This window comes from Panthera leo, chromosome B1, assembly GCF_018350215.1.
Source record: "Panthera leo isolate Ple1 chromosome B1, P.leo_Ple1_pat1.1, whole genome shotgun sequence".
Classification (NCBI taxonomy): domain Eukaryota; kingdom Metazoa; phylum Chordata; class Mammalia; order Carnivora; family Felidae; genus Panthera; species Panthera leo.
In genome coordinates, this window is record NC_056682.1 from 149823558 (window position 1) to 149851015 (window position 27458).

A 27458-nucleotide genomic window follows, 5' to 3' on the forward strand; every position below is an offset into this window, starting at 1 on the left:
CTGTGGGCCCTTTAGAAAAATTTTCCTAATTTTTCCAAGCTTTCCAAGTTTTGTGTTCAGTTAAAATACCACCTATTACTTGCCACCCTGGTATGTTCCTGTGTATGCTCCATTAGCGTCCTTTGTATTTTATCACACATGTAATTAGTTGCTGGATTTCCATCTTTCCTTCTGGCATTTAGACTGAAAGCTCCATGAGAACAGGAACTGTATCTGTCCTATTCCTAAAATATCCCTCAGATCTTAGCCTTAGCAGTTATCTCTATGGGTCATTGGCATACATTTTTAATCAATGACAGAAATATTACTCTATTTTGGATGAATAATTTTGCTGTTCATTAAAACGTGTCCCACCTTCAGAACGATACTTCTTTATGTGTAAATATGCAAAATTTTCTACAGTAGTGGAAATTTATCGCTTGTGAGTCACCTCTTTTTCTGGCCATTGCCCTACTTAGGACATATATTTCCTCAGTTCTAAGTCAACTATCTTCACTTTACTGTCTGTTCACATATCAATTATATCTTCTTTATGTATTCTTGTTTATTAGTTTTCTAAATTGTTTGTCATTCAGTTTCTAATCTTCCCTGAACTGAAATTAGTTTCTGAAATAATCGGTTTGTTTTTGACTTTGTATGATATTCTTTTTCTGTATCACTGTCTGAATGAGTCTTCGGTGATAGCATTTTCCTCCTCAGATTCTTTTCCCTTTTTCCATTGTTCACACTGATTTTTTTTTTAAGTCGATTCATGAACATGGGCAGTTATCTCTGAAATCATGAGCACCTCTCATTTATTAGAACAGTTCCTGAGAATACTTTTGATAAATATAAGGGAAAGTGAAAAAGGGAAACATAGAAGAAAAGGAGTTAGAGAATGAAAAATGAGGGTGGACACATAGTAGGCCTGAAAGTGATGCTCACTGCTGAGGATTCTTGCCATTTTACAGATAATTCCTTAAACCACTTATTAGTGGTAACTATGTTTGTTTTTGTTTTTGTTTTGTTTTGAAAGCTTAGGAATGCAAATCTGGGAGGGGGGGAGGGTGGAAATCTTAAGCAGGTTCCTCCCCCAGCCTGGAACTTGACCTGGGCTGAAATCAAGAGTACTGACTGAGTCACCCAGTGCCCTTAGTGGCAACCATGTTGAAAGTTCTCTATTTTTGCTTTAGTGTTTTGTAAAACTGACCCTTTTATTATTTTCTATATCCACTCCCCAAAATACCTCCTTTATTGTCGAGTTTTTACTGTCTGTGGTGACCCTTCCAGTATCTCCCATTCTCATTACTTGGCAAGTATTGGTTGATTCTAATATTAAACACAGTATTGGTAAGGTATATTCTTTCCTTTTCATCAACTTTTTTGTGCCTGGTTCACATTATTAAGGCTACTATTTTTCTTTTACTCCTTTTATAAGCATAAATCATTCTCTTTATCTCAAATTCAGAACATTGCCAAATCCTGTAACTTATTCTCAAACTGGAATTGGAGAGTGATACCATTGTAAGGAATCTTGACATAATTTGGCTCGTTTTCTCTTCTCTCCACTCAATCCAGTTTAACTGGGAGAATGACTAAAACACGTAGAATAGTGCTTTTCAAACTTACATATGCATTTGAATTCCCTGAGGATTTTGTTAGCGTACTGATTCATAAGCTGATTTAATAGGTGCAAGGTGGGACCCAAGGTTCTGTATTTCTAAAGTCTCTCCCAGGTGATGCTGATACAACTGATCTATGAACCATACTTGGTGTATCAAAAACTTAGATTGTATCTAGAGTAGTTAATGCTGGGTAGCACTTTTGCCAGTTTCATTGCCTACTGTAACATTGGCTTCATCCTGAATTCATATTTCAAGTATATGTTAGTCATCAAGCAGTGTGAAAAGTTTCATTTAACTGACAGATCTTATTGAGAACATTTGACTTAAAAAAAAAAAAAAGGAGGTGAAAAGAAGCTCACTGGATAAATTTAAGATATTCCTATAATTGAGGTTTTTTGGTTTTTTTTGTTTTGTTTTGTTTTTTTACCTATTGTGATTTTCTGAAAACTCTTTGGTTCAATAGATTGTAAATTGTTTTAATGGTTTCCTTTAATTTAGGAAGCAAGAAAAATAGCACCAGTGTTCCTTATGCAGAGAATCAGAAAAAAGCTAAAGAATATAAAAAGAAGCAATTTTCCAGTGGGTCCAAGAAGAACAAACTCGTACCTGATGAGGTGACTTCAACTATTACAAGAAGTCGTAGAATTTCGAGGCGTCCATCTAATTGGTGGGTGGTAAAGTCAGAGCAGAGTAAGTATTTTATTTAAATTATGTTCATTGAGAGCTCCACAAAGTCATTCTATGAGAGACTTTGTTTTATACAACCATTTTCCACAGAAAAATCTTATGAGAACAAAGTTAAATTGGATCGTTAATAGAAATATTAAATCAGTTAAGTATGCAAATCTTCATTTGGACTCTATTCTATACTGTATTCTAGATATAGGGATATATCTAGAAAACAAACCCCTGTCTCATGGGACTTACATTCTAGTGGAGGAAGACCAGCAATATAGATGTATAATTCATGCAGTGATAGGTAATAAAGAAAAATTAAGCAGATAAAGGATAGAAATGAGAAGTAGTTGACAGAAGTAGGGGTGGATGAAAAGATAGAACAGAAGCAGTAAGAGTCCATTTTGATCTTTCAGAGCACATATCACAAATATGAAGAGGGGAGCCATACAAATAACTTGGTGTGGAACATTTCAGACCAAGGGAACAGTATTTGTAAAGGTTCTGATGGAGCTTACTTGACATCTTTGAAGAATTCAAGAAGGCCAGTATGGCTAAAAAAGAGTAAGCCAGGAGAGGTGAAGTCAGAGAGGCAGGCTGTGATAGAGAGTTTAGAAAAAGTGTATTGGGAAACTCCTGGAAGATTTTAAGCAATAAATTAAAATTTAAGTGACTTGATTGAGTCATCCTTTTTTTTTTTTTTTTTTTTTTGTAATTTTTAAGTTCATTTATTTTTTTGAGAGAGTGAGAGAACGAGCAGGGGAGGGGCAGAGAGAGAGAGAGGGAGAGAGAGATTCCGAAGCAGGCTCTGCACTGACCATGCACCTTGCTGCTCAGACTCACGAACTGTGAGATCATGACCTGAGCTGAAATCAAGAGTCAGATGCTTAACTGACTGAGCCACCCAGGTCCCCTGATTGAGTCATCTTGTAAAAGAATTACCCTTACTTCTGTAGAGAGGAAGCTAGGGCTCGGCAAAAATGGAAACATGAACACTAGTTAAGATATTGTTGGACAGAAGAGATGAAAAGTGGTTGGATTCATTATTAATGGAGTAGAGTAAGAGAGAACCAGGAGTCTAGCATGACTCAGTTTTGTTTTTTTTTTTTTGCCTGAACAAATAGAATAATGGAACTCTACTGTTTAGTGAGATGAGGAAAAGTATGAGAGAAGCAGATTTGCGAAGGATATCAAGATTTGAGGTTGTGATAGATACATCATAGAGATAGCCTGGTTAATGAGTTTAAAGTTAGGGGGAAGGATCTGGGAGGACATAAATAATTGGGGACTTATCAATATATAGGTGAATTTAAAACTTTAGGACTGCTTGAAATCTCCTAATGATAGACTGAACCTGGCAAAGAAAAATAAGCCAAGGATTAAGTTGGGAGACACCAGTGTTAGGAGTTGGGAAGGAGTGGGAAGATCCATCAAAAGAAACTAAACATGCGCAGTTAGTAAGATTAAAGGAAAATGAAGAGAACTTAGGGTTATGGAAGCAAAGTGATGAAAGCATTTTAATTAAGGGTTGAGTGATGAACTTTCTAAAATACTGCTAATGGTCTGAAGTAGTTGAGGTTTAAGAATTGACAGTATAATTTTGGGCCACATGGAGGCTGTTGGTCACTTTGATAAAAATGGTTTCTGTGGAATGATTGGATCAAAAGCCTGATTGGAGTGGCTTCAAGAGAGAGTTGGAAGGGAAGAAGGAGAGACAGTAAGATAAAGGAGCATAGCAGATATGGGGTTAAGAGAAGGTTTTTTGTTTTTTTGTTTTTTTAATTATAAGATATTACACATGTTTATCTGCTTATTTAAAATAACCCCATAGAATGTAGAAAAGGAGAACCCTCTTCACTGTTGATGGGAATGCAAACCAGTGCGGCCACTGTGGAAAATAGCATGGAGGTTTCTCAAAAAGTTAAAAATAGATATAATATAGCAATTGCACTACTAGGTATTCACCCAAAGAATATAGAAATACTCAAAGGGTACATGCACCCCAGTGTTTATAGCAACATTATCTACAATAGCCAAATTATGGAAACGGCCCAAGTGTCCATCAACTGATGAATGGTTAAAGAAGATTCACACACACACACACACACACACACACACACACACACAAGCAATATTACAGAGCCATAAAAAAATGAAATCCTGCCATTTGCAACGACATGGATGGAGCTAGAGAGTATTACGCTAAGCAAAATAAGTCAGTCAGAGAAAGATAAATACCGTATGATTTCACTTATATGTGAAATTTAAGAAACAAAACAAATGAACAAAGGGAAAGAGGGGGGTGCAAACCAAGAAACAGACTCTTAATTATAGAAAACAAACTGATGGTTACCAGAAGGGAGGTGAGTGGGGGGATGGGTGAAATAGATGATGGGAATTAAGGAGTGCACCTGTCCTGATGAACAGTATGGAAGTGTTGTATACCTGAAATGTTAACTAACTGGAATATAAATAAAAACTTTAAAATGACTCCTGAATACAAAAAATAAAAAAATTAAAAAAAATAAAATGACCTCATAGAAAGGTAGAGAATAAATCTAGATCACAGTCCTTGAGTAGGCAAGGACAGGACTGTGATCTAGTATACAGATGGAAGTAGTTTGGTAGAATTGAGGGTGGAAAGATAAAGATCTACTTTTCTATTGTTTTTCCTCCATGAAAATAGTAAGGAAGAACATCAGGTGAAAGTGAAGTGAGAGAAGTGATAGTTAACATCAGAAGGATACAAAGGAAAATCAGAAAAAAAGTACATGGGCAAAGTCTGAAGCAGCCCTCTCCCAATGGATTCTTACCAGAGGCACATAGTTCCTCCAGCAATGAATATTTGCGACAGATGTATAAAATGTTGTCTACTAGGGAAGCTCATTAGGGATTAATGCTCAAGATCTTTACTGGAGGTAGTCACCTAGGCACTCTGCCTAGCAAGTACTAAAATTCGACTCCCTGAAGGAAAGCAAGTATTTGACATAAACTGTATTTTTTGCACAAGCAGTTTAGGCACACTAAACTACATTTGTCAGTTAGGAAATGATGGGAACCCTCCCAAAATTGAAGTTCCCACATGCTAGGCTAGGCAAGAGCTAACTTTGCAAGCAGGTCTTTCTAAGGATAACATTCTTAGGTCTGCAGTGCTATCTCTTTTCTGTACAGGGTGAAACATTTATTGTTTTGGAAACATTTTTGATTTTTTGTAAGGGAGGTGATCATGAAAAGATGGTAGATGATAAGGTAACATTTAATGGATACTGTTGACTCTGGTATTGAGATCAACAAGTGAGAGACTAGACAAATGTGGCACTCCATCTGGGGACTTGTTGCTATGAATTTTTGAGTCATTGGGATCCTTGATTATAGCAGAAAGAAATATTCTGTTGCAGCCTTCCTTGGATTTTGGATTTAGATCTCAGTTTAAATGATTATTTCTCTACTTTGGCTAGGTTATTTTGTTCAGTTTCTTACTCTGTAACATGATTACAAACACATCTACCTCATTATAAGGATTTAGTGACATGTAGTTAGTATATAAAATGTTATCTCCTCCTGATACTACTTTGAGGAACTCACCTTTCTGCCCCAAGTGCCTGAAACTGTACTATGGCAGATGAGTGTGTAAATACATGAGAAAATGAAAATCTTACAAAGCTTGTATAAGTGTTTTAGAACTCTGAAACTTATCAAAAAAGACTTGTGTAGCAGCTTTGAAACAGGTGTTGAATTTCTGATTGAGTAGGGAGCCACAAAAAGAGGAATACTTAGGGGCGTCTGGGTGGCTCAGTCAGTTAACCGGCCGACTTCGGCTCAGGTCATGATCTCACAGTCCGTGGGTTCGAGCCCCGCGCCGGGCTCTGTGCTGACAGCTCGGAGACTGGAGCCTGCTTCAAATTCTGTGCCTCCCTCTCTCTCTGACCCTCCCTCATTCATGCTCTGTTTCTCTCTGTCTCAAAAATAAATAAACCTTAAAAAAAAATTAAAAAAAAAAGAAGAGGAATACTTGTAGATCTCATAGTTCAAACAGTCCTTCATCTGGTAGGAAAAGAAAGTCTGAAGCTCAATAAAGCAATATGACTTGCACCTAAGGTCATAGACCTGTGTGCTAGAACTGGAAAAAAATAGAACCCAGGTTTCCTGACTCTTGATCCATTGCTTATTTCCCTATCAAGCAACCAAGCTGCCGATAGTGGATGTGTGGCCGTACTGCTTTTTCGTGTATGTTGAGACAAATTTATTGAGTGCCCACTGTGAGGCAGGAATGGTGTAAGGTAGAACCAGTACTAGAGTGAGTCAAGTGAGTAATACACAATGAGAAATTCGAGGAGGTGTTTGGTCTCTAGATTGTGTGTGTTCACATTCAGTACTTGCATGACTCTGAGAGTGAGAACCTTCTTCAATTTTTTAATTTTATGATGAGAAAAAAAAACTTTATGATAACTTTTAAGATCTACTTGTTGGTATTTATTTTGCAGTGTATACATATATAAAACTATCACATTGCGCACCCTGAACTTATACAATGTTAATGTCAATTATATCTCAGTAGGACTGGGGAAAAAAATTGCTTCACCACTGTCCTGACCCTGATGTTAGGCATTGGAAATGTAGAGATAGGTAAAAGAGCAAACTTGGTCTCAAGGAATTGCCAGTCTGCTGGAAGAGAAAGATAAGTAAATAAATAGATGGATGATAAATGTTATCAGAGGGTTGAGAGAGAGAGCTACCTAATTTAAGCATGGGAATTTGGGACAGCTTCCTGAAGAATGAATTAGGAATTAGTTAAGTAACTGGGTGGGGTGAGGAGGATGGATGGAATGTTTCAAGCAGAGTAGCATGTGCAGAGATCTGGAGCTGAGAGTGTGACCTTTTAAAGATTATTTTAGCAGAGTTATATGGAAGGCTTGTTAAAATACAGAGTATTGGGCCCTACTCTGAGTTTCTGATTTAGTGGGTCTGAAGTGAGGCCTGAGAATTTGCATTTCAAACAGACTCTTAAGTGATGCTGATCCTGCTGGTCTGGGACCAACCCTTTAAGAACCAGTGCTTTGGAGAAATGCAAATAGTTCAGTATTGCTGGCTGCTTTTTTTTTTTTTTTTTTTTTTTTTTTTTTTTTTTTTGTCAGTTTGTTTATTTGGAGGATAGAATTTTGATTAATGAAATAAGTACTCTACATGTAGAAATAAATTATTGAAAATATTTGGACGTAATCCTTAAGTTACAGATTATCACTAAAAGACTTTAGCAAGGTTGTAATGACCCAGCTTGTGTTTTCCTAAGATGATTCTTGAAACAGTGTGAAGAATGGATTGAAGAACGGCAAGGCTAGAGAAAGGGAAACTGATTAAGAGGCTCCTTTGATAATCCAGATAAGATGCCAGTCCCTGCTAATGACAGGCAGGAGAGCTTGAGAGAAGTGGATTTGAGTGGTATTAAGAATGTAGAAATGACAGGATAAGGGGACTGATTGCAGATAGAGACAGGAGTCTTGGCTGACTGAAATTTCTGATGTAGGTATTTGAGCAAATAGTTGTGCTTTTTGTTAAGAAAGGAACTAAAACCAGAGGGGCAGATTTAAAGGAGAGTGATAGGTGAATATTATGATACCAGCATCTACGTAGTAATTACAGTTAAGAGTACAAGGGCGCCTCAAAGTAGGTACATAAGAGTGAGAAGCTGAAGCTGGAACCGTGGGAAATACCAGGATCTTAAGGATGGCCACAAGAGTAGTGGGCAGAGACAGGGTGGTTTTGGAAGCTTGTGATAAATTTGGTACCTATGTCTAAAAATTGAAAAGCTGCATAGTTTATGAATTTAATTTGAAAATAAATATAGCCTACGAGATTGGTGTATGTGTGTATGTGTTTACATGAAAATATATATAATGTTGGTATTTCAGTGAACCAGATAATTTGGATAAACATTATGCTAACTTTAGGTTATCATTGAATCCTTCAGGTCTTGTTTATAACAATTCTTCAAGAAGAAATGAATTGTCAGTGTGTCACAACAGTAGACAAACACCTGTTGAAAAACCAAACCAGTCATCTAAGAATATTGGGGACAAAACTATTCCATTTAAAGGGCAGAAGAGAACTACTTCAGGCAGCTCAAGAACACAGGAGTTTTTAACTGCTAAAGATTCTAGAAGAATTATTGACCATGATAAAATTTCTGGTTCTTCCCAGAATGAGTCATTGAAAAGTGATGAGGAAGACCTGGTTAAGAAGAAAAATCATGATCATTCTGGGTATGTCTATTATGTATACAATATAGTTATTTTTGCTGTTTAGCATTTAATAGTTTGTGTCATTTAATCATTTGTGGAGAAACAGTATTAGCGTAAAGGGCTCTGCAGTCTGACAGACATGGTTGTAAATTCATGCTCAGCCATTAGCTGGTGATGCCCTAGGGCAACATAGTACTCTTGAATTTTTTTCCTCATTTTAAAATGGGGAATAATATATATAGTACATAGGATGTGACTAATATATATAATAAGAGTAAGTATTATTGTCATTGAAGAGTTGCTGCTTTTTTGGAGCACCCGGGTGGCTCAGTCGGTTGAGCGACTGACTCTTCATTTCGGCTTGGGTCATGATCCCAGGGTTGTGGGATGGAGCTCCGAGCCAGGCTCAGCACTGGGTGTGGAACCTGCTTAAGATTCTTTTTTTCTCTGTCAGCTCCTCCTCCATAAACTCTCGTAAATAAAAAAAAAAAAAAATTTTAATTAAAAAAGTTGATTCCTTTTTAAAAAAAATACAGTGGTAAAAACATAAATTTTACCATTTTGGTCATTTTTTAAAATTTTTTTATCTTTTAATTTTTATCTTTTAATCTTATTATTAACGTATAGTTTGATTTGCTTCCTTCTGAGTGAAGTTAATGTGATTTCAATAATTAGGAATATATCTTAATACTTCTCCCCCTAAGGTGATAATAGTTAAGGTACTTTTGAGTGCTTATTATGTGTCAACTATTTGCTAGGAGCTTTTCAATGAATTTTCATCAGTCCCTGACAACCTAGTGAGTTAGGTATTGTTCTTGCATATTTTTACTTCTTAACATAGCATTTATTCTTTCATTTACTCAACAAATAATGCATATTACATGTGAGAAACTGCAGGGTGCTAGGGGTGTACAGAAATAAATCATTAGAGTGCCTTAAAAATAGCAGTGTATGTAACCAGTAAGGAAATCAAATTAGTAATCAAAAATCTCCCAAAAAACAAGAGTCCAGGGCCAGATGGCTGTACAGGGGAATTCTACCATACATTTAAGGAAGAGTTAACACCTATTCTCTTGAAGCTGTTTATAATGGGGTATATCTCTGGATTTCGTTGCATTTTCCTAATTATTAGTGAAATTAAATAGTTAAATGTCTTTTCATTTGTTTCATGCTCATTTTTATTTTTTCTTAGAAAAAAACTTTAATTTATCTATTTTGAGAGAGATAGTACAAGTGAGGGGTGAGGGGCAGTGAGAGAGAGAAAGAGAGAGAATCCCAAGCAGGCTTCATGGCTGCTGACGCAGAGCCCTGCATGGAGCTCGAACTCACGAAACTGTGAGATCATGACCTGAGCCGAAACCAAGAGTTGGATGCTTAACCATCTGAGCCACCCAGGCCCCCCTTGCTCATGTTTAAATAGATTGTCTCTTTGTAAATTGCTTGGCCAATTTTATATTTTTTTAGAATTGATTTTTAGGAACTCTTTATCTATTTTGGCTTTTAATCCTTAATGGGTCACATGTATTCGTGTCTTTCATACAGAAGACATAATTTTAATGTATGATTAACCCTAGAGCATCATGGGAGTTAGGGGCACTGACCCCTGCACAGCCAGAAATTTGCTTGTAACTTTTGACTTCTCCAAAGCTTAACTACTAATAACTTATTGTTGACTGGAAGCGTTACTAGTAGCATAAACAGTTGATTAACACATATTTTGTTTTTTACATATATTGCATGCTATATTCTTAACAATAGAATAAATTAGAGAAAAGAAATTGTTATTAAGAAAGAGAAAAAACATTTACAGGATTGTATTTATTGAAAAAAAATTGCTTATATGTGGACTTGTGCACTTTAAACCTGTGTTATTCAAGGGGTCAGCTGTAGTAGAATTTATTAGCCTTTCAGTGTTGTGAACATTTGCTTTTTTTGTAGACTCCAAGGTTATAAGGATCTGTTTTTCTATATTTTTTTCCTAAAAACTAACTTGTTTTTTTATATTTACTTCTTTAACCCATCTGTAATTTATTTTTGTGTTTGATGTGGAATAGGAAATTTAAATTCTTTTTTTCTCTGTGTAGGTGTTGAATGGTACATTTCCCCCACTGATTTGTAATGGCCTCTCTTTTATCAGATTTGCATATTTATATCATCTTGTTTCTTGTATCATTTATTTGCATAAGATTCCTGAGAGGTGGGTAGGACACTCGTTAGCTCCATTTTTACATATGAGGAAGGTCTACATAGATTAAATAGCGTGTCATTAGAGAACTAGGTCTTCTGACTAGTAGTCCAATTGTTTTTACTTGAATGTATTAATAATAAAAATAAATCAAAGTTTTACTAAACAAAGCAGTTGAGCCTTACCTATAGGTTGAGAGAAATAGGTTAAGATAAAAAATTTGTTTACATTGAGTTTTTAAATTTCAGCTAGTATTCTTATAACAAACCTTATCTTTTATGTACAATGAGAATGTATGGTACTCCTCACACCATACAGTTCACTCATGAAATGTGTACAATTCAATGTTTTTTTAGTATATTAACAGATAGGTGCAAACCATCAACACAGTCAATTTTAGAGTATTTTCAGCACTTCACAAAGCCAGTACTCATTAGTTATCATTTCCCTAGTCCCCTCTGCCACTACCCTAAGAAACCACTAATCTACTTTTTATCTGTATAGATTTCTCTACAGTTTGGATTTTCATCTGAATGAAATCATATAGTATGAGTTTTTTGTACTGGCTTCTTTTGGAAATTTTCAAGTTTCATTCATGTTGTAGTGTATATCAGTACTTCCTTACTTTTTATGACCAAAAAATGTTTTGTTTTATGGTTATACCATGTTTTGTTTATCTTTTCATTCACTGATCGACATTTGGGTTGTTTCCACCTTTTGGCTCTTATGAATAATGCCGGTATAAACATTTGTGTACAGGTTTCTATGTGAACATGTGTTTTCATTTCTCTTGGATATATACCCAGGAGTGGAGTTGCTCTGACATATGGTAACTATATTAAAATTGTTTGAGGAACTGTAAGATTGTTTTCCAAAGCATCTGTACCATTTTACATTCCTGCCAGCAGTGTATGAGGGTTCCAGTCTCTCTGCATCCTTGTCAACATTTGTTATTATCTGACTTTGATGCTAGCCATCCAAGTTGATATGAAAGTAGTATCTCTTTGTGATTTTCATTTGCACTTCCCAGATGACTAATGATGTTGAGCATCTCTTCTTTTGTTTATTGGCCATTTGCATATCTTTAGAGAAAAATCTATTCAGCCTAATTTTTTGGGTTTTTTTATTGTGTTGTAAGAGGTCTTTATATTTTGGATACAAGTCCCTTGTCAGATACGTGGTTTGCAGATATTTTCTCCATTCTGTGGGTTTTCTTCTTGCTTCTTAATGGTGTCCTTTGAAGCACTAAAGTTTTTAACTTTCATAAAGTCCAATCTGTCTATTTTATCCTTTTGTTGCTTATACTTGGTGTCATATCTAAGAATCCAAGTTCATGAAGATTTGTCATTATCTTTTCTTCTAAGAGTTTTTCTTACATTTAGGTTTTTGATCCATTTTGAGTTAACTTTTGTGTATTCTGTGAAGGATTCAACTTTATTCTTTTGCATGTGACTATCCAGTTTTCCATAATTGTTTGTCAAAACGACTACTTATTCCCCCATTGAATGGTCTTGGCATCATTTTTGAAAATCAGTTGACCATAAATATATGAGTTTCTTTCTTAATTCTCAGTTTTTTTCTCTTAATCTATATATTAATTCTTGATCCAGTACTACACTGTCTTGATTGTTACCATTGCTATGAAAAGATTTGAGATCAAGAGGTATAAGTCCTCATTATTCTTCTTTTCAGATTGTTTTGGCTATTCTGGGTTCCTTGCAATTCCATATAAATTTTAGAATCAGCATGTCAATTTCTACAAAGATATCACTTGAGAATCTGATAGAGAATGCATTGAATCTGTATATCCGTTTGGGAGATATTGCCATTTTAACACCAAATCTATTGATCCATGAACATGGGATGCTTTTCCATTCATTGAGGTCTTTAACTTATTTCAACAGTGTTTTCAGAGCATAAGTTTTACACTTTTGTTAAATTCATTTCTAAGCATTTTATTATTTTAATGCTATTGTGAATGGAATTGCTTTTTTTTTGATAGATAAATCAACTTTTATTTAACTACAGACATTATTCAAATTCTCTATACTCGTTTCCTTCAAAATAATTAAGAATATAATTTATCATAAATGGGAAAATGACACAAAACAAACTTCCCCAAGACTTTGCAATAATAGCACCAACAATACAAATTACTATATTTCTTTGGGCAACATTATTTTTTTTCCTTCTCTCTCCTTTTTTTTTTTAATTTAATTTTTTTTTAAATTTTTTTAGTTTACATCCAAATTAGCATATAGTGCAACAATGATTTCAGGAGTAGATTCCTTAATGCCCCTTACCCATTTAGCCCATCCCCCTCCCCACAACCCCTCCACTAATCCTCTGTTTGTTCTTCATATTTAAGACTCTCTTATGTTTTATCCCCTTCCCTGTTTTTATATTATTTTTGTTTCCCTTCCCTTATGTTCATCTGTTTTGTCTCTTAAAGCCCTCATATGAGTGAAGTCATATGAAGTCTTTCTCTAATTTCGCTTAGCATGATACCCTCTAGTTCCATCCACGTAGTTGCAAATGGCAAGATTTCATTCTTTTTATTGCCAAGTAATACTCTATTGTATATATATACCACATCTTTTTTATCCAGTCACCCATCGATGGACATTTAGGCTCTTTTCATACTTTGACTATTGTTGATAGTGCTGCTATAAACATGGGGGTGCATGTGTCCCTTCAAAACAAGGGATACCTGTATCCCTTGGATAAATACCTAATAGTGCAATTGCTGGGTCGTAGGGTAGATCTATTTTTAATTTTTTGAGGAGCCTCCACACTGTTTTCCAGAGTGGCTGCACCAGCTTGCATTGCCACCAACAATGCAAAAGAGATCCTCTTTCTCCGCATCCTCGCCAACATCTGTTGTTGCCTGAGTTGTTAATGTTAGCCACTCTGACAGGTGAGGGGTGGTATTGCATTGTGGTTTTGATTTGTATTTCCCTGACGATGAGTGATGTTGAGCGTTTTTTCATGTGTCGGTTGGCCATCTGGATGTCTTCTTTGGAGAAGTGTCTATTCATGTCTTTTGCCCATTTCTTCACTGGATTCTTTGTTTTTTTGGGTATTGAGTTTGAGAAGTTCTTTGTAGATTTTGGATATTAACCCTTTATCTGATATGTCATTGGCAAATATCTTCTCCCATTCTGTCGGTTGCCTTTTAGTTTTGCTGATTGTTTCCTTCGCTATGCAGAAGCTTTTTATCTTGATGAGGTCCCAGTAGTTCATTTTTGCTTTTGTTTCCCTTGCCTCTGGAGACATGTTGAGTAAGAAGTTGCTGCAGCCAAGATCAAAGAGGTTTTTGCCTGCTTTCTCCTCAAGGATTTTGATGGATTCTTGTCTTACATTGAGGTCTTTCATCCACTTTGAGTTTATTTTTGTGTATGGTGTAAGAAAGTGGTCCAGGTTCATCCTGCATGTCGCTGTCCAGTTTTCTCAGCACCACTTGCTGAAGAGACTGTCTTTATTCCATTGGATATTCTTTCCTGCTTTGTCAAAGATTAATTGGCCAAAGGTTTGTGGGTCCATTTCTGGGTTCTGTATTCTGTTCCATTGATCTGAGTGTCTGTTCTTGTGCCAGTACCATACTGTCTTGATGATTACAGCTTTATAGTATAGCTTGAAGTCTGGGATTGTGATGCCTCCTGCTTTGGTTTTCTTTTTCAAGATTGCTTTGGCTATTCAGGGTCTTCTCTGGTTCCATACAAATTTTAGGATTGTTTATTCTAGCTCTGTGAAGAATGGTGGTGTCATTTTGACAGGGATTGCATTGAATGTGTAGATTGCTTTGGGTAGTATCGACATTTTAACAATATTTGTTCTTCCTATCCAGGAGCATGGAATCTTTTTCCATTTCTTTGTGTCTTCTTCAGTTTCTTTCATCAGCTTTCTATAGTTTTCAGTGTATAGATTTTTCACCTCTTTGGTTAGATTTAGTCCTAGGTATTTTATGGTTTTTGGTGCAATTCTAAAAGGGATTGATTCCTCAATTTCTCTTTCTGTTGCTTCATTGTTGGTGTGTAGGAATGCAACCAAGCTCTGTGCATTGGTTTTATATACTGCACTTTGCTGAATTCATAGATCAGTTCTAGCACGTTTTTGGTGGCATCTTTAGGGTTTTCCATATAGAGTATCATGTCATCTGCGAAGAGTGAAAGTGTGACCTCCTGGCCGATTTGGATGCCTTTTATTTCTTTGTGTTGTCTGATTGCAGAGGCTAAGACTTCCAATACTATGTTGAATAACAGTGGTGAGAGTGGACATCCCTGTCTTGTTCCTGACCTTAGAGAGAAAGCTCTCAGCTTTTCCCCATTGAGGATGATATTAGTGTTGGGTTGTTCATATATGGCTTTTATGATCTCAAGGTATGATCCTTCTATCCCTAGTTTCTTGAGGGTTTTTATCAGGAAAGAATGCTGTATTTTGTCAAATGCCTTCTCTGCATCTATTGAGAGGATCATGTGTTGTCCTTTCTTTTATTGATGTGATGAATCACGTTGTTTTGGGGATATGGAACAAGCCCTGCATCCCAGGTATAAATCCCACTTGGTCGTGGTGAATAACCTTTTTAATATATTTCTGGATCCTGTTGGCTAATATCTTGTTGAGAATTTTTGCATCCATGTACATCAGGGAAATTGGTCTATAGTTTTCCTTTTTAGTGGGGTCTCTGTCTGGTTTTGGACTCAAGGTAATGCTGGCTTCATAGAAAGAGTTTGGAAGTTTTCCTTCCGTTTCTGTGTTTTAGGTCGGCTTCAAGAGAATAGGTATTAACTCTTCCTTAAATGTTTGGTAGAATTCCCCTGGAAAGCCATCTGTCCCTGGACTCTTGTTTTTGGGAAGGTTTTGATTACTAATTCGATTTCTTTACTGGTTATATGTCTGTTCAAATTTTCTGTTACTTCTTGTTTCAGTTTTGGTAGTGTATATGTTTCTAGGAATTTGTCCATTTCTTCCAGATTGCCCATTTTATTGGCATATAATTGCTCATAATATACTCTTACTATTGTTTTTATTTCTGCTGTATTAGTTGTGAACTCTCTTCTTTCATTCTTGATTTTATTTATTTGGGTCCTTTCCTTTTTCTTTTTGATCAAACTGGCTAGTGGTTTATCAATTTTTTTAATTCTTTCAAAGAACCAGCTTCTGGTTTCATTGATCTATTCTGTTTTTTTGGTTTCGATAGCATTAATTTCTGCTCTAATCTTTATTATTTCCTGCCTTCTGCTGGTTTTGGGTTTTATTTGCTGTTCTTTTTCCAGCTCTTTAAGGTGTAAGGTTAGGTTGTGTATCTAAGATCTTTCTCTCTTCTGTAGGAAGGCCTGGATTGCTATATACTTCCCTCTTATGACCGCCTGTGCTGCGTCCCAGAGGTTTTGGGGTGTGGTGTTATCGTTTTCATTGGCTTCCATATACTTTTTAATTTCCTCTTTAACTTCTTGGTTGGTCCATTCATTCTTTAGTAGGATGTTCTTTAGTCTCCAAGTATTTGTTACCTTTCCAAATTTTTTCTTGTGGTTGATTTTGAGTTTCATAGCGTTGTGGTCTGAAAATATGCACGGTATGATCTTGATCTTTTTGTACTTGCTGAGGGCTGATTTGTGTCCCAGTATGTGGTCTATTCTGGAGAACATTCCATGTGCACTGGAAAAGAATGTATATTCTGCTGCTTTAGGATGAAATATTCTGAATATATCTGTTAAGTCCATCTGGTCCAGTGTGTCATTCAAAGCCATTGTTTCCTTGTTGATTTTTTGATTGGATGATCTGTCCATTGCTCTGAGTGGGGTGTTGAAGTCTCCTACTATTATGGTATTACTATCATTGAGTTTCTTTGTGATTAATTGGTTTGTATATTTGGATGCCTTTACATTTGGCACATAAATTTTTATGATTATTAGGTCTTCTTTGTGGATGGACCCCTTAATTATGATAGAATGCCCTTCTGCACCTCTTGATACAGTCTTTATTTTAAAGTCTAGATTGTCTGATATAAGTATGGCTACTCCGGCTTTCTTTTGTTGACCATTAGCATGATGGTTCTCCATCTTTACTTTCAATCTGAAAGTGTCTTTAGGTCTAAAGTGAGTCTCTTATAAACAGCATATTGATGGATCTTGTTTTCTTATCTATTCTGTTACCCTGTGTCTTTGGATTGGAGCATTGAGTCCATTGACCTTTAGAGTGAGTACTGAAAGATACGGATTTATTGCCATTATGATGCTTGTAGAGTTGGAGTTTCTGGTGGTGTTATCTGGTCCTTTCTAATCTTTGTTGCTTTGTCCCCTCAGAGAGTCCCCCTTAAAATTTCTTGCAGGGCTGGTTTAGTGGTCACAAACTCCTTTAATTTTTGTTGTCTGGGAAACTTTTTATCTCTCTTTGTGTTTTGAATGACAGCCTTGCTGGATAAAGAATTCTTGGCTGCATATTTTTCTGATTCAGCACGTTGAATATATCCTGCCACTCCTTTGTGGCCTGCCAAGTTTCTATGGATAGGTCTGCTGCAAAGTTAGGGACTTTTTTTCCCTTGGTGCTTTCATAATTCTCTCCTTGCCTGAGTGTTTTGTGAATTTGACTATGATATGCCTTGTTGATGGTCAGTTTTTGTTGAATCTAATGGGAGTCCTCTGTGCTTCCTGGATTTTGACGTCTGTGTCTTTCCCCAGGTTAGGAAAGTTTTGCGCTATGATTTGCTCATATAACCCTTCTACCTCTATTTCTCTCTCTTCCTCTTCTGGGACCCCTATGATTCTGATGTTGTTCCTTTTTAATGAGGCACTGAATTCTCTGATTCTTAATCGTAGTCTTTTGCCTTAATCCCCCTCCTTTTTTCTGCTTCATTATTCTGAATGGAATTGCTTTTTAAATTTTATTTTTGGATGTTCATTGCAAGTGTATAGAGATACCTTTGTTTTTTGTTTTTTTTTTAATTTTATTTATTTATTTCGAGAGAGTGAGAGAGCGTGCACCAGCAGAGGAGGGGCAGAGAAAGAAAGAATCCCAAGTAGGCCCTGCGCTCTGAGCTAGAGCATAGAGCATGGGGCTTGATCTCTCGAACTGTGAGATTGTGACCTGAGCCAAAACCAAGAGTCAGGAGTACAACCTACTGAACTACCCAGGTGCCCCTACAATTGGTTTTTGTATTTGACTTGTATTCTGCAACCTTTATGAAGTCATTTATTAGTTTTGATAGCTTTTTAGTGGATTTTGTGAGATATTGTGAATACAGAAATCATGTCATTTGTTAATAGTTTGACCTGTTCCTTTCCTGTATTTTATTTATTTTATACTGCCTAATTGCTCTGGCTAATACAGGTGGCAATAGCAGATTTCCTTGTCTGGTTCCTAAATCTTAGGGGGCAAGCATCCAGTCTTTATGTTGCTAGCTGTAAGTTTTTCAGCTACCCTTTATCAAGTTGAGGCAGTTCCTTCTAGTCCTACTTTGTTAAAACGTGTTGGATTTTGTTAAATGCGCTTTTTTTTTTTGCATCTGTTGAGATGATGCTGTAATTTTTATTATTATTGATATGATGTTTTTCGTTAATTGGTTTTCAGATGTTAGACCAAACTGCATCTGTGGTGTAAATCCCATTTGGTCATGATGTATGTATAATTACATTTATACGTCTCTAGATTTGCTCTGTTGAGTTGTTTGGTCTGCACTTTTCTTGTGATGTCTATCTAGTTTTGGTATCAAGATAATACTGACTTCATAAAGTGATTTAAGAAGTTCTCTTCTGTTTTTTGAAAGAGTTTGTGAAGAATTCATATTCTTTGAATGACTGGTAGAATTCAGCAGTAAAACCATTTGGGCCTTTATTTCTGGGTAGTTTTTGATTACTGATTCATTTTCTTGTTATAGGTCTTTTCAGATTATTTCTTCTTGACTTAGTTTTGGTAATCGTATGTCTTTAGGAATTTATTCTATCTTGGTTATCTAATTTATTGACCTATAATTGTTCATAGTATTCTCTTAATATTTTTTCTAACTCTATGATAGGACTTGTAGAGAGAGTAGAATCTTCAGAAGTAAACCATCAAATCTCAAAAGTTTGCATGCTCTTTAGTTATGTTTATGCAAATTATTTTCTCACATATGGTAAGAATAGGCTGGTAGACTGAATGAGAAACAAAACATAGGACTTACAAGAGAAATGTGAGAGAAGAGAAATTATGCAGTCTGGGAATAGTATATCTTCTTTACATATAATTAGCTAGTAGCTGTTAAAGAATCCCTCCGAACACACTACTGTTCCTCAGTAGGCTGACTAGGGCTGTCAAAGAAAACAATTTAAGTTGTTTGTGGATTTTCAAAAAAACCATGGTAGATTAAATGTGTAATATATATCATATGCTGCCCGTAGGTAATGTCTCTGGGTGTCCTCCTGTCATCACTTCCATCTTAGGCCTGGTCTGTACCATTTCCTTTATCAGAATTTTTCTTTGCAGGTCCTAGAAACAAATTTTCTTCCTAGGCTACTTACAAGTCCTAGGACCTGAATAGGTTTATCTGATATTTGTTACAACCAATATTATATTATCTACTGATGGTATGTTTCTGGAAGGAATGTTTTATGGAGAAATGTAAACAATTTTTCACTTTACATATTCACAGAGGTACAAGAAGCCCAAAGGATCAAGATAGTATAACTGCACAAAATGTTCATCCAAAGTCTCAGGTCAAGGGATTTACATGCAAGACACTAGCAGAGTCTAACTTGGATTCTGGAGAGCCTAAGACTTCAGTTTTGGAAAGAAGGTATGCATGTTTTCTAAGGATAATTGGATTTACTTAGTATATTGGTTACTCTTTGCTGTGTAACAGATTACCCCAACTTTTATTAGTGGTTTGCAAAACATTTATTGTTTCCTAGTTCCTGTGGCCCAGAAGTCTGGGAGAAGAGCCTTAGCTGACTAGTTCTCTCTTAGGGATTCTTATGAGATGTAGCATTCAAAATATCTGTCAGGTTTGCAGTCCTTTGAAGGCTTGATTGTAAATGAAAGATCTTCTTACAAGGTACTTTGCTCCTATGGTTGTTAACTATAGGCCTTCCTTGTCATGTGGCCCTCTCCATGGGGCTGTTCAATATGGCAGCTGGCTTCCAATCAAGCAAGTGATCCAAGAGAAAGTGTGACCATGATGAAGGTCATAGTGCCTTTTAATGACCTAGTCTCTGGAGTTGCACACTTTCACTTCCACTTTATTCTGTTTGTTAGAAACAAGTCATTAAATTCAGACCACATTCAAGGAAAAGGGGAAAACTCTCTCTCTTAAAAACAAGTATTTAAGAATTTGGGTATGTGTTTAAAACAAGCACACTCCATGAACAAACCAAATTAACCTACTCTTATAATATCTGAAATCATATACCCTTTTTTAAAATGAAGGAATGGTAAATTATAACAGATTCTCAAGACTTTTCAGGGATGGCTGAGATTTCTTTACTTTTTGATGGGTTATGACTACTATGCCTATCCTGTGTTCATAATAGAGGCAAGGAATCTCAGACAGGGATAAGCTGAATCATTTCTGAGCAGTTTTTAAATTTAAATATTTTAAATTCCACTTGTTTTTGGCTTTTTTTTTTTAAATGAAAATAAGCTGTTTGATTTTTTTTTTAACAGAATTTAGCAGTATTTATTTACGAGAAAAGACATATTTGAAAATGACATAAAATTTAATCAGATCAGTATTAACAGAGGAAGTTCTGCATTGATTTTGTTAATGAACACTGTCTTTGAACCTAATGAAGAAAAAAAATTTCCCCCTAAACAATTCCATTCTCCTAGTCACTAAATATATACTCCAAAAGTATATGTGATTTTCATTTTTATATTTTATTTTATTTTATTTTATTTTATTTTATTTTATTTTTTTTTTTTTTATTTTTTAAATTTTTTTGTCTTTTTTTTATTAACTTGTTTTTTATTTTTTAAATTTACATCCAAATTAGTTAGCATATAGTGCAGCAATGATTCCAGGAGTAGATTTTTTAGTGCCCCTTACCCGTTTAGCCCATCCCCCCCTTCCACAACCCCTCCCGTAACCCTCATTTTGTTCTCCATATTTATGAGTCTCTTCTGTTTTGTCCCCCTCCCTGTTTTTATATTATTTTTGTTTCCCTTTCCTTATGTTCATCTGTTTTGTCTCTTAAAGTCCTCATATGAGTGAAGTCATATATTTGTCTTTCTCTGACTAATTTCGCTTAGCATGATACCCTCCAGTTCCATCCACATAGTTGCAAATGGCAAGATTTCATTCTTTTTGATTGCCGAGTAATACTCCATTGTATATATATATACCACATCTTCTTTATCCATTCATCCATCAATGGACATTTGGGCTCTTTCGATACTTTGGCTATTGTTGATAGTGCTGCTATAAACATGGGGGTGCATGTGTCCCTTCGAAACAGCACACCTGTATCCCGTGGGTAAATGCCTAGTAGTTCAGTTGTTGGGTCGCAGGGTAGTTCTATTTTTAGTTTTTTGAGGAACCTCCATACTGTTTTCCAGAGTGGCTGCACCAGCTTGCATTCCATAAGCTGATTGATTTCTAATTTTACTTTTTAAAATTTGATTTTTATCAAGAGGTGTTGAGTTGACTAAAAATTTATTAACTGATCCATGAGTTTATTTTTATTTATTTATTTATTTATTTATCTATCTATCTATTTATTTATTTATTTTAATGTGGCTGCTAGAAAATTTTATTTATTTATTTAATATAATTTATTATCAAATTGGCTAACATACAGTGTATACAGTGTGCTCGTGGTTTTGGGGGTAGATTCCCATGATTCCATCGCTTACATGCCACATCCAGTTCTCATCCCAACCAGTGCCCTCCTCAATGCCTATCACCCATTTTCCCCTCTCCCTTGGGTCCCCCCCATCAACCCTCAGTTTGTTCTCTGTATTTAAGAGTCTCTTATGGTTTATCTCCCTTCCTCTCTGTTTGTAACTATTACATGAGTTAGTTTAAAAGGTTATAAAATTCAGTATTTATCCTGACAGTTACAGGATTAAATTATAGATTCTTTGTTTTATGCAGCATGTAAGTATATTCTTGGCGACCTATAAATCACTGTTGGTTTTATAAGAAAGGAACGTTTGGCAGTTTTAGGACAAAATGTCCATTAAGGCAGATAACTAGATATATGTATTATAAAGGCACAAATTTTACGTTTTACTTTTTTATGTTAAAGTGGACCTTTCAGGCTCAAGAATTATTTATCATCTGAAAAGAGTAATTCTGATGTGGATGATAAGGAAGTTCAGGAAAGTTCAGGTAAGTTATTATTTATTGTCTACTCTCTTGATATTTATGGCTTTATGCATACAGAGTACGGTGTGCTATATTTTATTTAAATTATCACCAATGGCAAATGTGTATTGAGTACTTACTTTTTAAGAGCCTTACTATATGTTTAGAGATTTGTAAGACCTTACACCTAGGTGATAAAGGGAGGGAGAGAAAGAGAAAGAATGACACAATGACAGTCCTTTCTTTGAGGTAGAACATAATGAAATAATTGATACTTAAAATATCTGTTCTAATATTTAAAAATGTTAAGCTGATAAGGGTATAAATGAAGCAAGATTAGCCATGTATTGATTACTGAAGCTGTATAGTGGGTGTATCAGTTTCATTATACCATTTTTTCTTTTTTTGAATGTGTTTGAAACTTTCCATAGTAAAGTTTTTAAAATGCCTGTTAATAATTTTGTAATTTTTTATGCTTCTAAAGAATGTATGCTTGAAATATAATCTGTTATACTGCTTTTTCTTTCCTAATTCACTTAATTCTTTTTCTTTTTAATTTCCTTTTCAAATGCTAGAAAGGTGGAATTTTTTTTAAAAGATTGTATTTTTAAGTAATCTCTATACCCAATGTGGGACTTAAACCTACAACCTCTAGTTCAAGAGATGCTCTGCCACCTGAGACAGCCAGGCACCCTCTTTCTTTTTCCTTTTAAATAGTTTTTTTTCTCCCTGTGTTTAGATTTATTTTATTATTTTTCTCCTCTAAGTTGAATGCTTTCTGTATTTATTTTTCTACTTTTTATTTTATAAAAAATAAAAAGTGAATTTTCCTAAGTTTAGTTTTGGCTTAATTTTAAATGTCATGTTCTTATTGTAGTACACCCCAAATTGCAGTGATTTTTCTTTGACCCAGGAGTTTTTTTTTTAAGAATATATTAGTCAAGAGGTTGGTCTTAAGAGCCAGGAGCCTACAGTTGAATTCAGCTCAGGTTGAGCTGAATTTTATATTACTTACTATGCTATCTTGAGTAAAAAAATTTCAGTGTTAATAACTCAGCCTTCTTATCTGTAAAATGGTGATATCATTTCCAATCCCATAGCTTTCTTGTTTAGTTTAATATCTGGTCTATATTAAATACATAATGTTGGCTGTTATTCTAAAATGTTTTGTTCTTTGTTAATAATTTCTAGTTTCATTTCATTGTTCTAGGGAACTTTGGCTTTTATTATTTATTCTTTGAATTTATTAAGGTTTTCTTTGCATTCTGTATAGTATGCTTAGAACACATAAAATTCATGAAAGAATTTTGTAGTTCTCTCATGGGTACTTGAGAAAGAAGAGAATATTACTTTTTTGTGTATACATGTATGGATTTACAAATATATATCTTTTTATTTTGTTAATAATGTAAGTATGTGTAAATTTTTGAATATATTTTGACTACAGAAATCTTAAATATTTACAGAATATTATGGGACACTTACTATGTATTCTTTTAGGGGCTAGGGATGTGGTAGAGAACCAAACTGACAAAAACTACTGTCCACCTGGAGCTTACTTTCTGGGGTACCAGGAAAGAAGCAATAAAAAGCAAAACTTAATGATTTGTTGGATGTTGAGAGTAGAAAAATAAAACAGATTTTTGGGTGGGATATGGTGGTTACATTTTTAGGTAGATGAGCAGAAAAGGCCTCACTGAGGAAATGATCATTTGAGCAAAATATGAAAAAGATGAGAAAGCAGAGAATGCAGCTGTATGAGGAAATAATGCCCCAGGTAGAGGGAAGATGTTCTGATGCGGTAATGAGTCTGGTGGTGAATACCAAGGAGATTGGGTAAATCAGAGTAAGAGAGGGAGAGTAGTAGGAGATGATGTCACAGAGACAACGAGAATGAAAGATCACATAGGATGTTAAAGGCTATTTTAAGGATTTTTGGCTACTCCTAAGAGAGATGGAGGCATTGGGAGGTTTTGAGCAGAGGAGAGACATGACGGACCTATAAACAGAATTACTGTGTCTGCTGTGTTAGGGAGGGACTCGTGAGTTTGAGGGGCTCATGTAAGGTTGGAAGCAGGGAGACTGGTTGGTGAGACATTCATAATCTCAATGATAGGTTGCTTAGACTAGGGTGATGGCAGTGAAAGGTGGAGAGCAGTAGTAGGATTTTGAATATTTTTGTAGATAGAATCAACAGGATTTCCTGATGGATGGGGCTATGGGAAGAGAGAGATGTCAGGGACATCTTTAAGGCTTTTGGCCTGAGCACCTGAAAGAATGGTGGTGTCACTACTTGATTTGGAGACTACTAGGGAAGGAGCAGATTTGGGGGAAAAGAACAGGATCTTAGAATTGAACATGTTACGTTAGATGTTATTTTGATCCTTTATAGACTTTCTTGTGATTTCTAAAATCTGCTGAGGGCTGCTAGAGTTGAAGTAAAGTATTTCCACTGTAGTTGTATGCTTTTTTTCCTCCATCTGTTTCCTGCAGTGTTTGCTCTATACATTTCACTGCTGTTGCTGAGCATATAAGCCTTTATATGGAATGTACCTGCTTTGGTCAGATTTATCATCTTGATCCTGTTACAATGCTTTTACCTTGTAGTCTGTTTTGTCTAATATTAATATTGTGACCCTTGCTTTCTTTTGGTTTGTTCTTACATTTTTGTTCATACTTTTACTTCACCTTTACTACAGAACTAAAATAAAGTGGTTTAGAAACAGTACATGATTGAATTTTTAACTTTCTCTGTCAATATTTTTTCTTTTAGTAAATGCTTAACACATTTGTACCTGCTGTGAGAACAGATAGACTTCTTTATAAAGTTGGTAGGCATGCTCATATATGCTAAGAAGAACTCAGGAATTTATTTTTTTTACAACCAGTTGAAGAGTAAAAATAACCTTGAATCATAATCTATTTTCCTTTAAACTAGCTGGCTATTGGTCTTTGTCTTCACGATAGCTAATGTGTGAGTAGAAATTTAAAGGCAGACATTTCTTGTTTTCTTTGTAGGAAACCTTGTTTTCCTCAAACTCCATGCTTATTAGGTTTCTTTCTTTTTTTAAACTTTTACTTTTTTGTATTTTTAATTAATTAATTAATTAATTAATTTTTAAAATTTACCTCCAAGTTAGCATATACTGCAACAATGATTTCAGGAGTAGATGCCCTTAATGCCCCTTACCCATATAGCCCATCCCCCTTCCCACAATGCCTCCAGTAACCCTGTTTGTTCTCCATATTTAAGAATCTCTTATGTTTTGTAGCCCTCCCTGTTTTTATATTATTTTTGCTTCCCTTTCCTTATGTTCATCTGTTTTGTATCGTAAAGTCCTCATATGAGTGAAGTCATATGATATTTGTCTTTCTCTGACTAATTTCGCTTACAGTAATACCATCCAGTTCCATCCACATAGTTGCAAATGGCAAGATTTCATTCTTTTTGATTGTTGAGTAATACTCCATTGATATATATACACCACCTCTTCTTTATCCAGCCATCTGTCAATGGACATTTGGGCTCTTTCCATACTTTGGGTATTGTTGATAGTGCTGCTATAAACATGGGGGTGCATGTGTCCCTTCGAAACAGCACACCTGTATCCCATGGATAAATACCTAGTAGTGCAATTGCTGAGTCGTAGGGTAGTTCTATTTTTAGTTTTTTGAGGAACCTCCATACTGTTTTCCAGAGTGGCTGCACCAGCTTGCATTGCCACCAACAATGCAAAAGAGATCCTCTTTCTCCGCATCCTCGCCAACATCTGTTGTTGCCTGAGTTGTTAATGTTAGCCATTCTGACTGGTGTGAGGTGGTATCTCATTGTGGTTTTGATTTGTATTTCCCTGACGATGAGTGATGTTGAGCGTTTTTTCGTGTGTCAGTTGGCCATCTGGATGTGTTCCTTGGAGAAGTGTCTATTCATGTCTTTTCAGGCACTGCTACTTTGATTTCCATAGCTCTCTATAGATATGCCTGTTCTGGACAGGGAAATTAGATCTTATGCTCACTAAAGTTTCTTCTAAGCCAGCAATTTTATGAAGTATCTAATTCAGTCATTTTTAACCATCTTTTGCTATCATGGACTTATTTGAAAATATAACGAAAGCTTAGGCTTACTTTTCAGGAAATATATATGACATGTAAAATTGTATCAAAAATTTTAGATCATTAATGGACATTAAGTGTTCTAGTTACATGTTGCTGCATAATAAACACCTAAAACTTAGTGGCTTAAAATAGTAATTGATTTATCTCTCATGGTTCTGTGGGTTTATTTGGCTTAGTTAGGCAGTTCTCTCTTGGGCCATGTCATGCATTCATAGTTAAATGCAAACTGCTGTGGCTGGAGTCATTCATTTGAAAGCTAAACTGAGTTGGAAGTCCAGGGTGAGTTTTTCACTTCTATATATAGCACTTAGCTGGGGTGGCTGGAACAGGGTGGGTGGGAGCTGACCAAGTATATCTTTTTTCCTCCACATGGCCTTTCCATGTGGTTAGCTTGGGTTTCCTCACAGCATGGCAGTCTTGGAGTGGTCAGATGTCATATATGGTGTCCGCCTTTTTCCATAATGAAGTTCCAAGAGACCCAGGTGAAACCTGCTATCTTCTTAGGACTTAGCCTTTGAAGTCCCAGAATGTCATTCTTACGTGTTCTGTTAGTCAAGCAAGTCACAGGTTAGCAGAGATTCAAAGAAAAGGGCATTGGACTCTGCCTCTTGATAAAGAACAGCATTTATGTATAGGAAGACAAAGAATTGATGGCAACTATATTTGGATGCTATTTATAACACTAAAGTTGAAAACTCTGACCTAATTGGAGCACTGATAATTTAGTATACTTGCACTATTTTAGAAATTTGGAGATCATGCGTTACATTATTAGCATATTAATTGTTCATTATTACACCCTGCATTTTTATCTATCAAGTAGCTTATTTCACCTGAAGTCCAGAAGCCATAGAAAGCCTGCTTTTCTGTTATTTTTAACTATTAGGCTCCTTAGACATATACATTATAGCAAAATCTAGAGAAATGTTTCATTAGTCTTTATTCCTTGGCAGTAGAAAGTAAAAGAAGTAATAAAATGTATTGTCAGGTTAAAATTTCTTTAATATTGATTTAGTCGATTGATTTAATTAATATTTAATATTGAAATTGACCAACTAATACACTTTAATTCAACATGGAATTAATAGTCTTATTCATGATATTATCATTTGCATTTTGCAGGTGACTCAGGAGTAAAAATATCTAGAGTACTATCAGTGAATAAAATACATCACAAGTTAGGTAAGATTATTTCTTTTAATATCTTCATATTATAAAATCTCTGTTACAAGTAGGACTTAATTTTTCTGAAGCAGGGGGAAGTATTTGGATTAATTGACAGATAAATTAAAACCAAGTGTTTAGTTTTCATGAATTTTACAATAACTCATCTCCGGCCAATGATTTTCTTTATTGTT

General features: G+C 35.4%; 1 protein-coding gene across 4 annotated transcripts in view; it reads left to right on the plus strand.

Annotated features, from left to right (window-relative positions):
* CENPC (centromere protein C) overlaps window positions 1-27458 on the plus strand; it is an 80765-nt gene that overhangs the window by 28236 nt on the left and 25071 nt on the right. For 3 of the 4 annotated variants that reach the window (XM_042936257.1, XM_042936260.1, XM_042936261.1), the window contains exons 9-13: window positions 2103-2294; window positions 8248-8539; window positions 19333-19476; window positions 21926-22008; window positions 27223-27282. In XM_042936257.1, coding sequence (XP_042792191.1) covers window positions 2103-2294; window positions 8248-8539; window positions 19333-19476; window positions 21926-22008; window positions 27223-27282 — 771 coding nt within the window. The remainder of the gene's footprint in view (window positions 1-2102; window positions 2295-8247; window positions 8540-19332; window positions 19477-21925; window positions 22009-27222; window positions 27283-27458) is intronic. The other variant, XM_042936258.1, reaches the window with a different exon arrangement.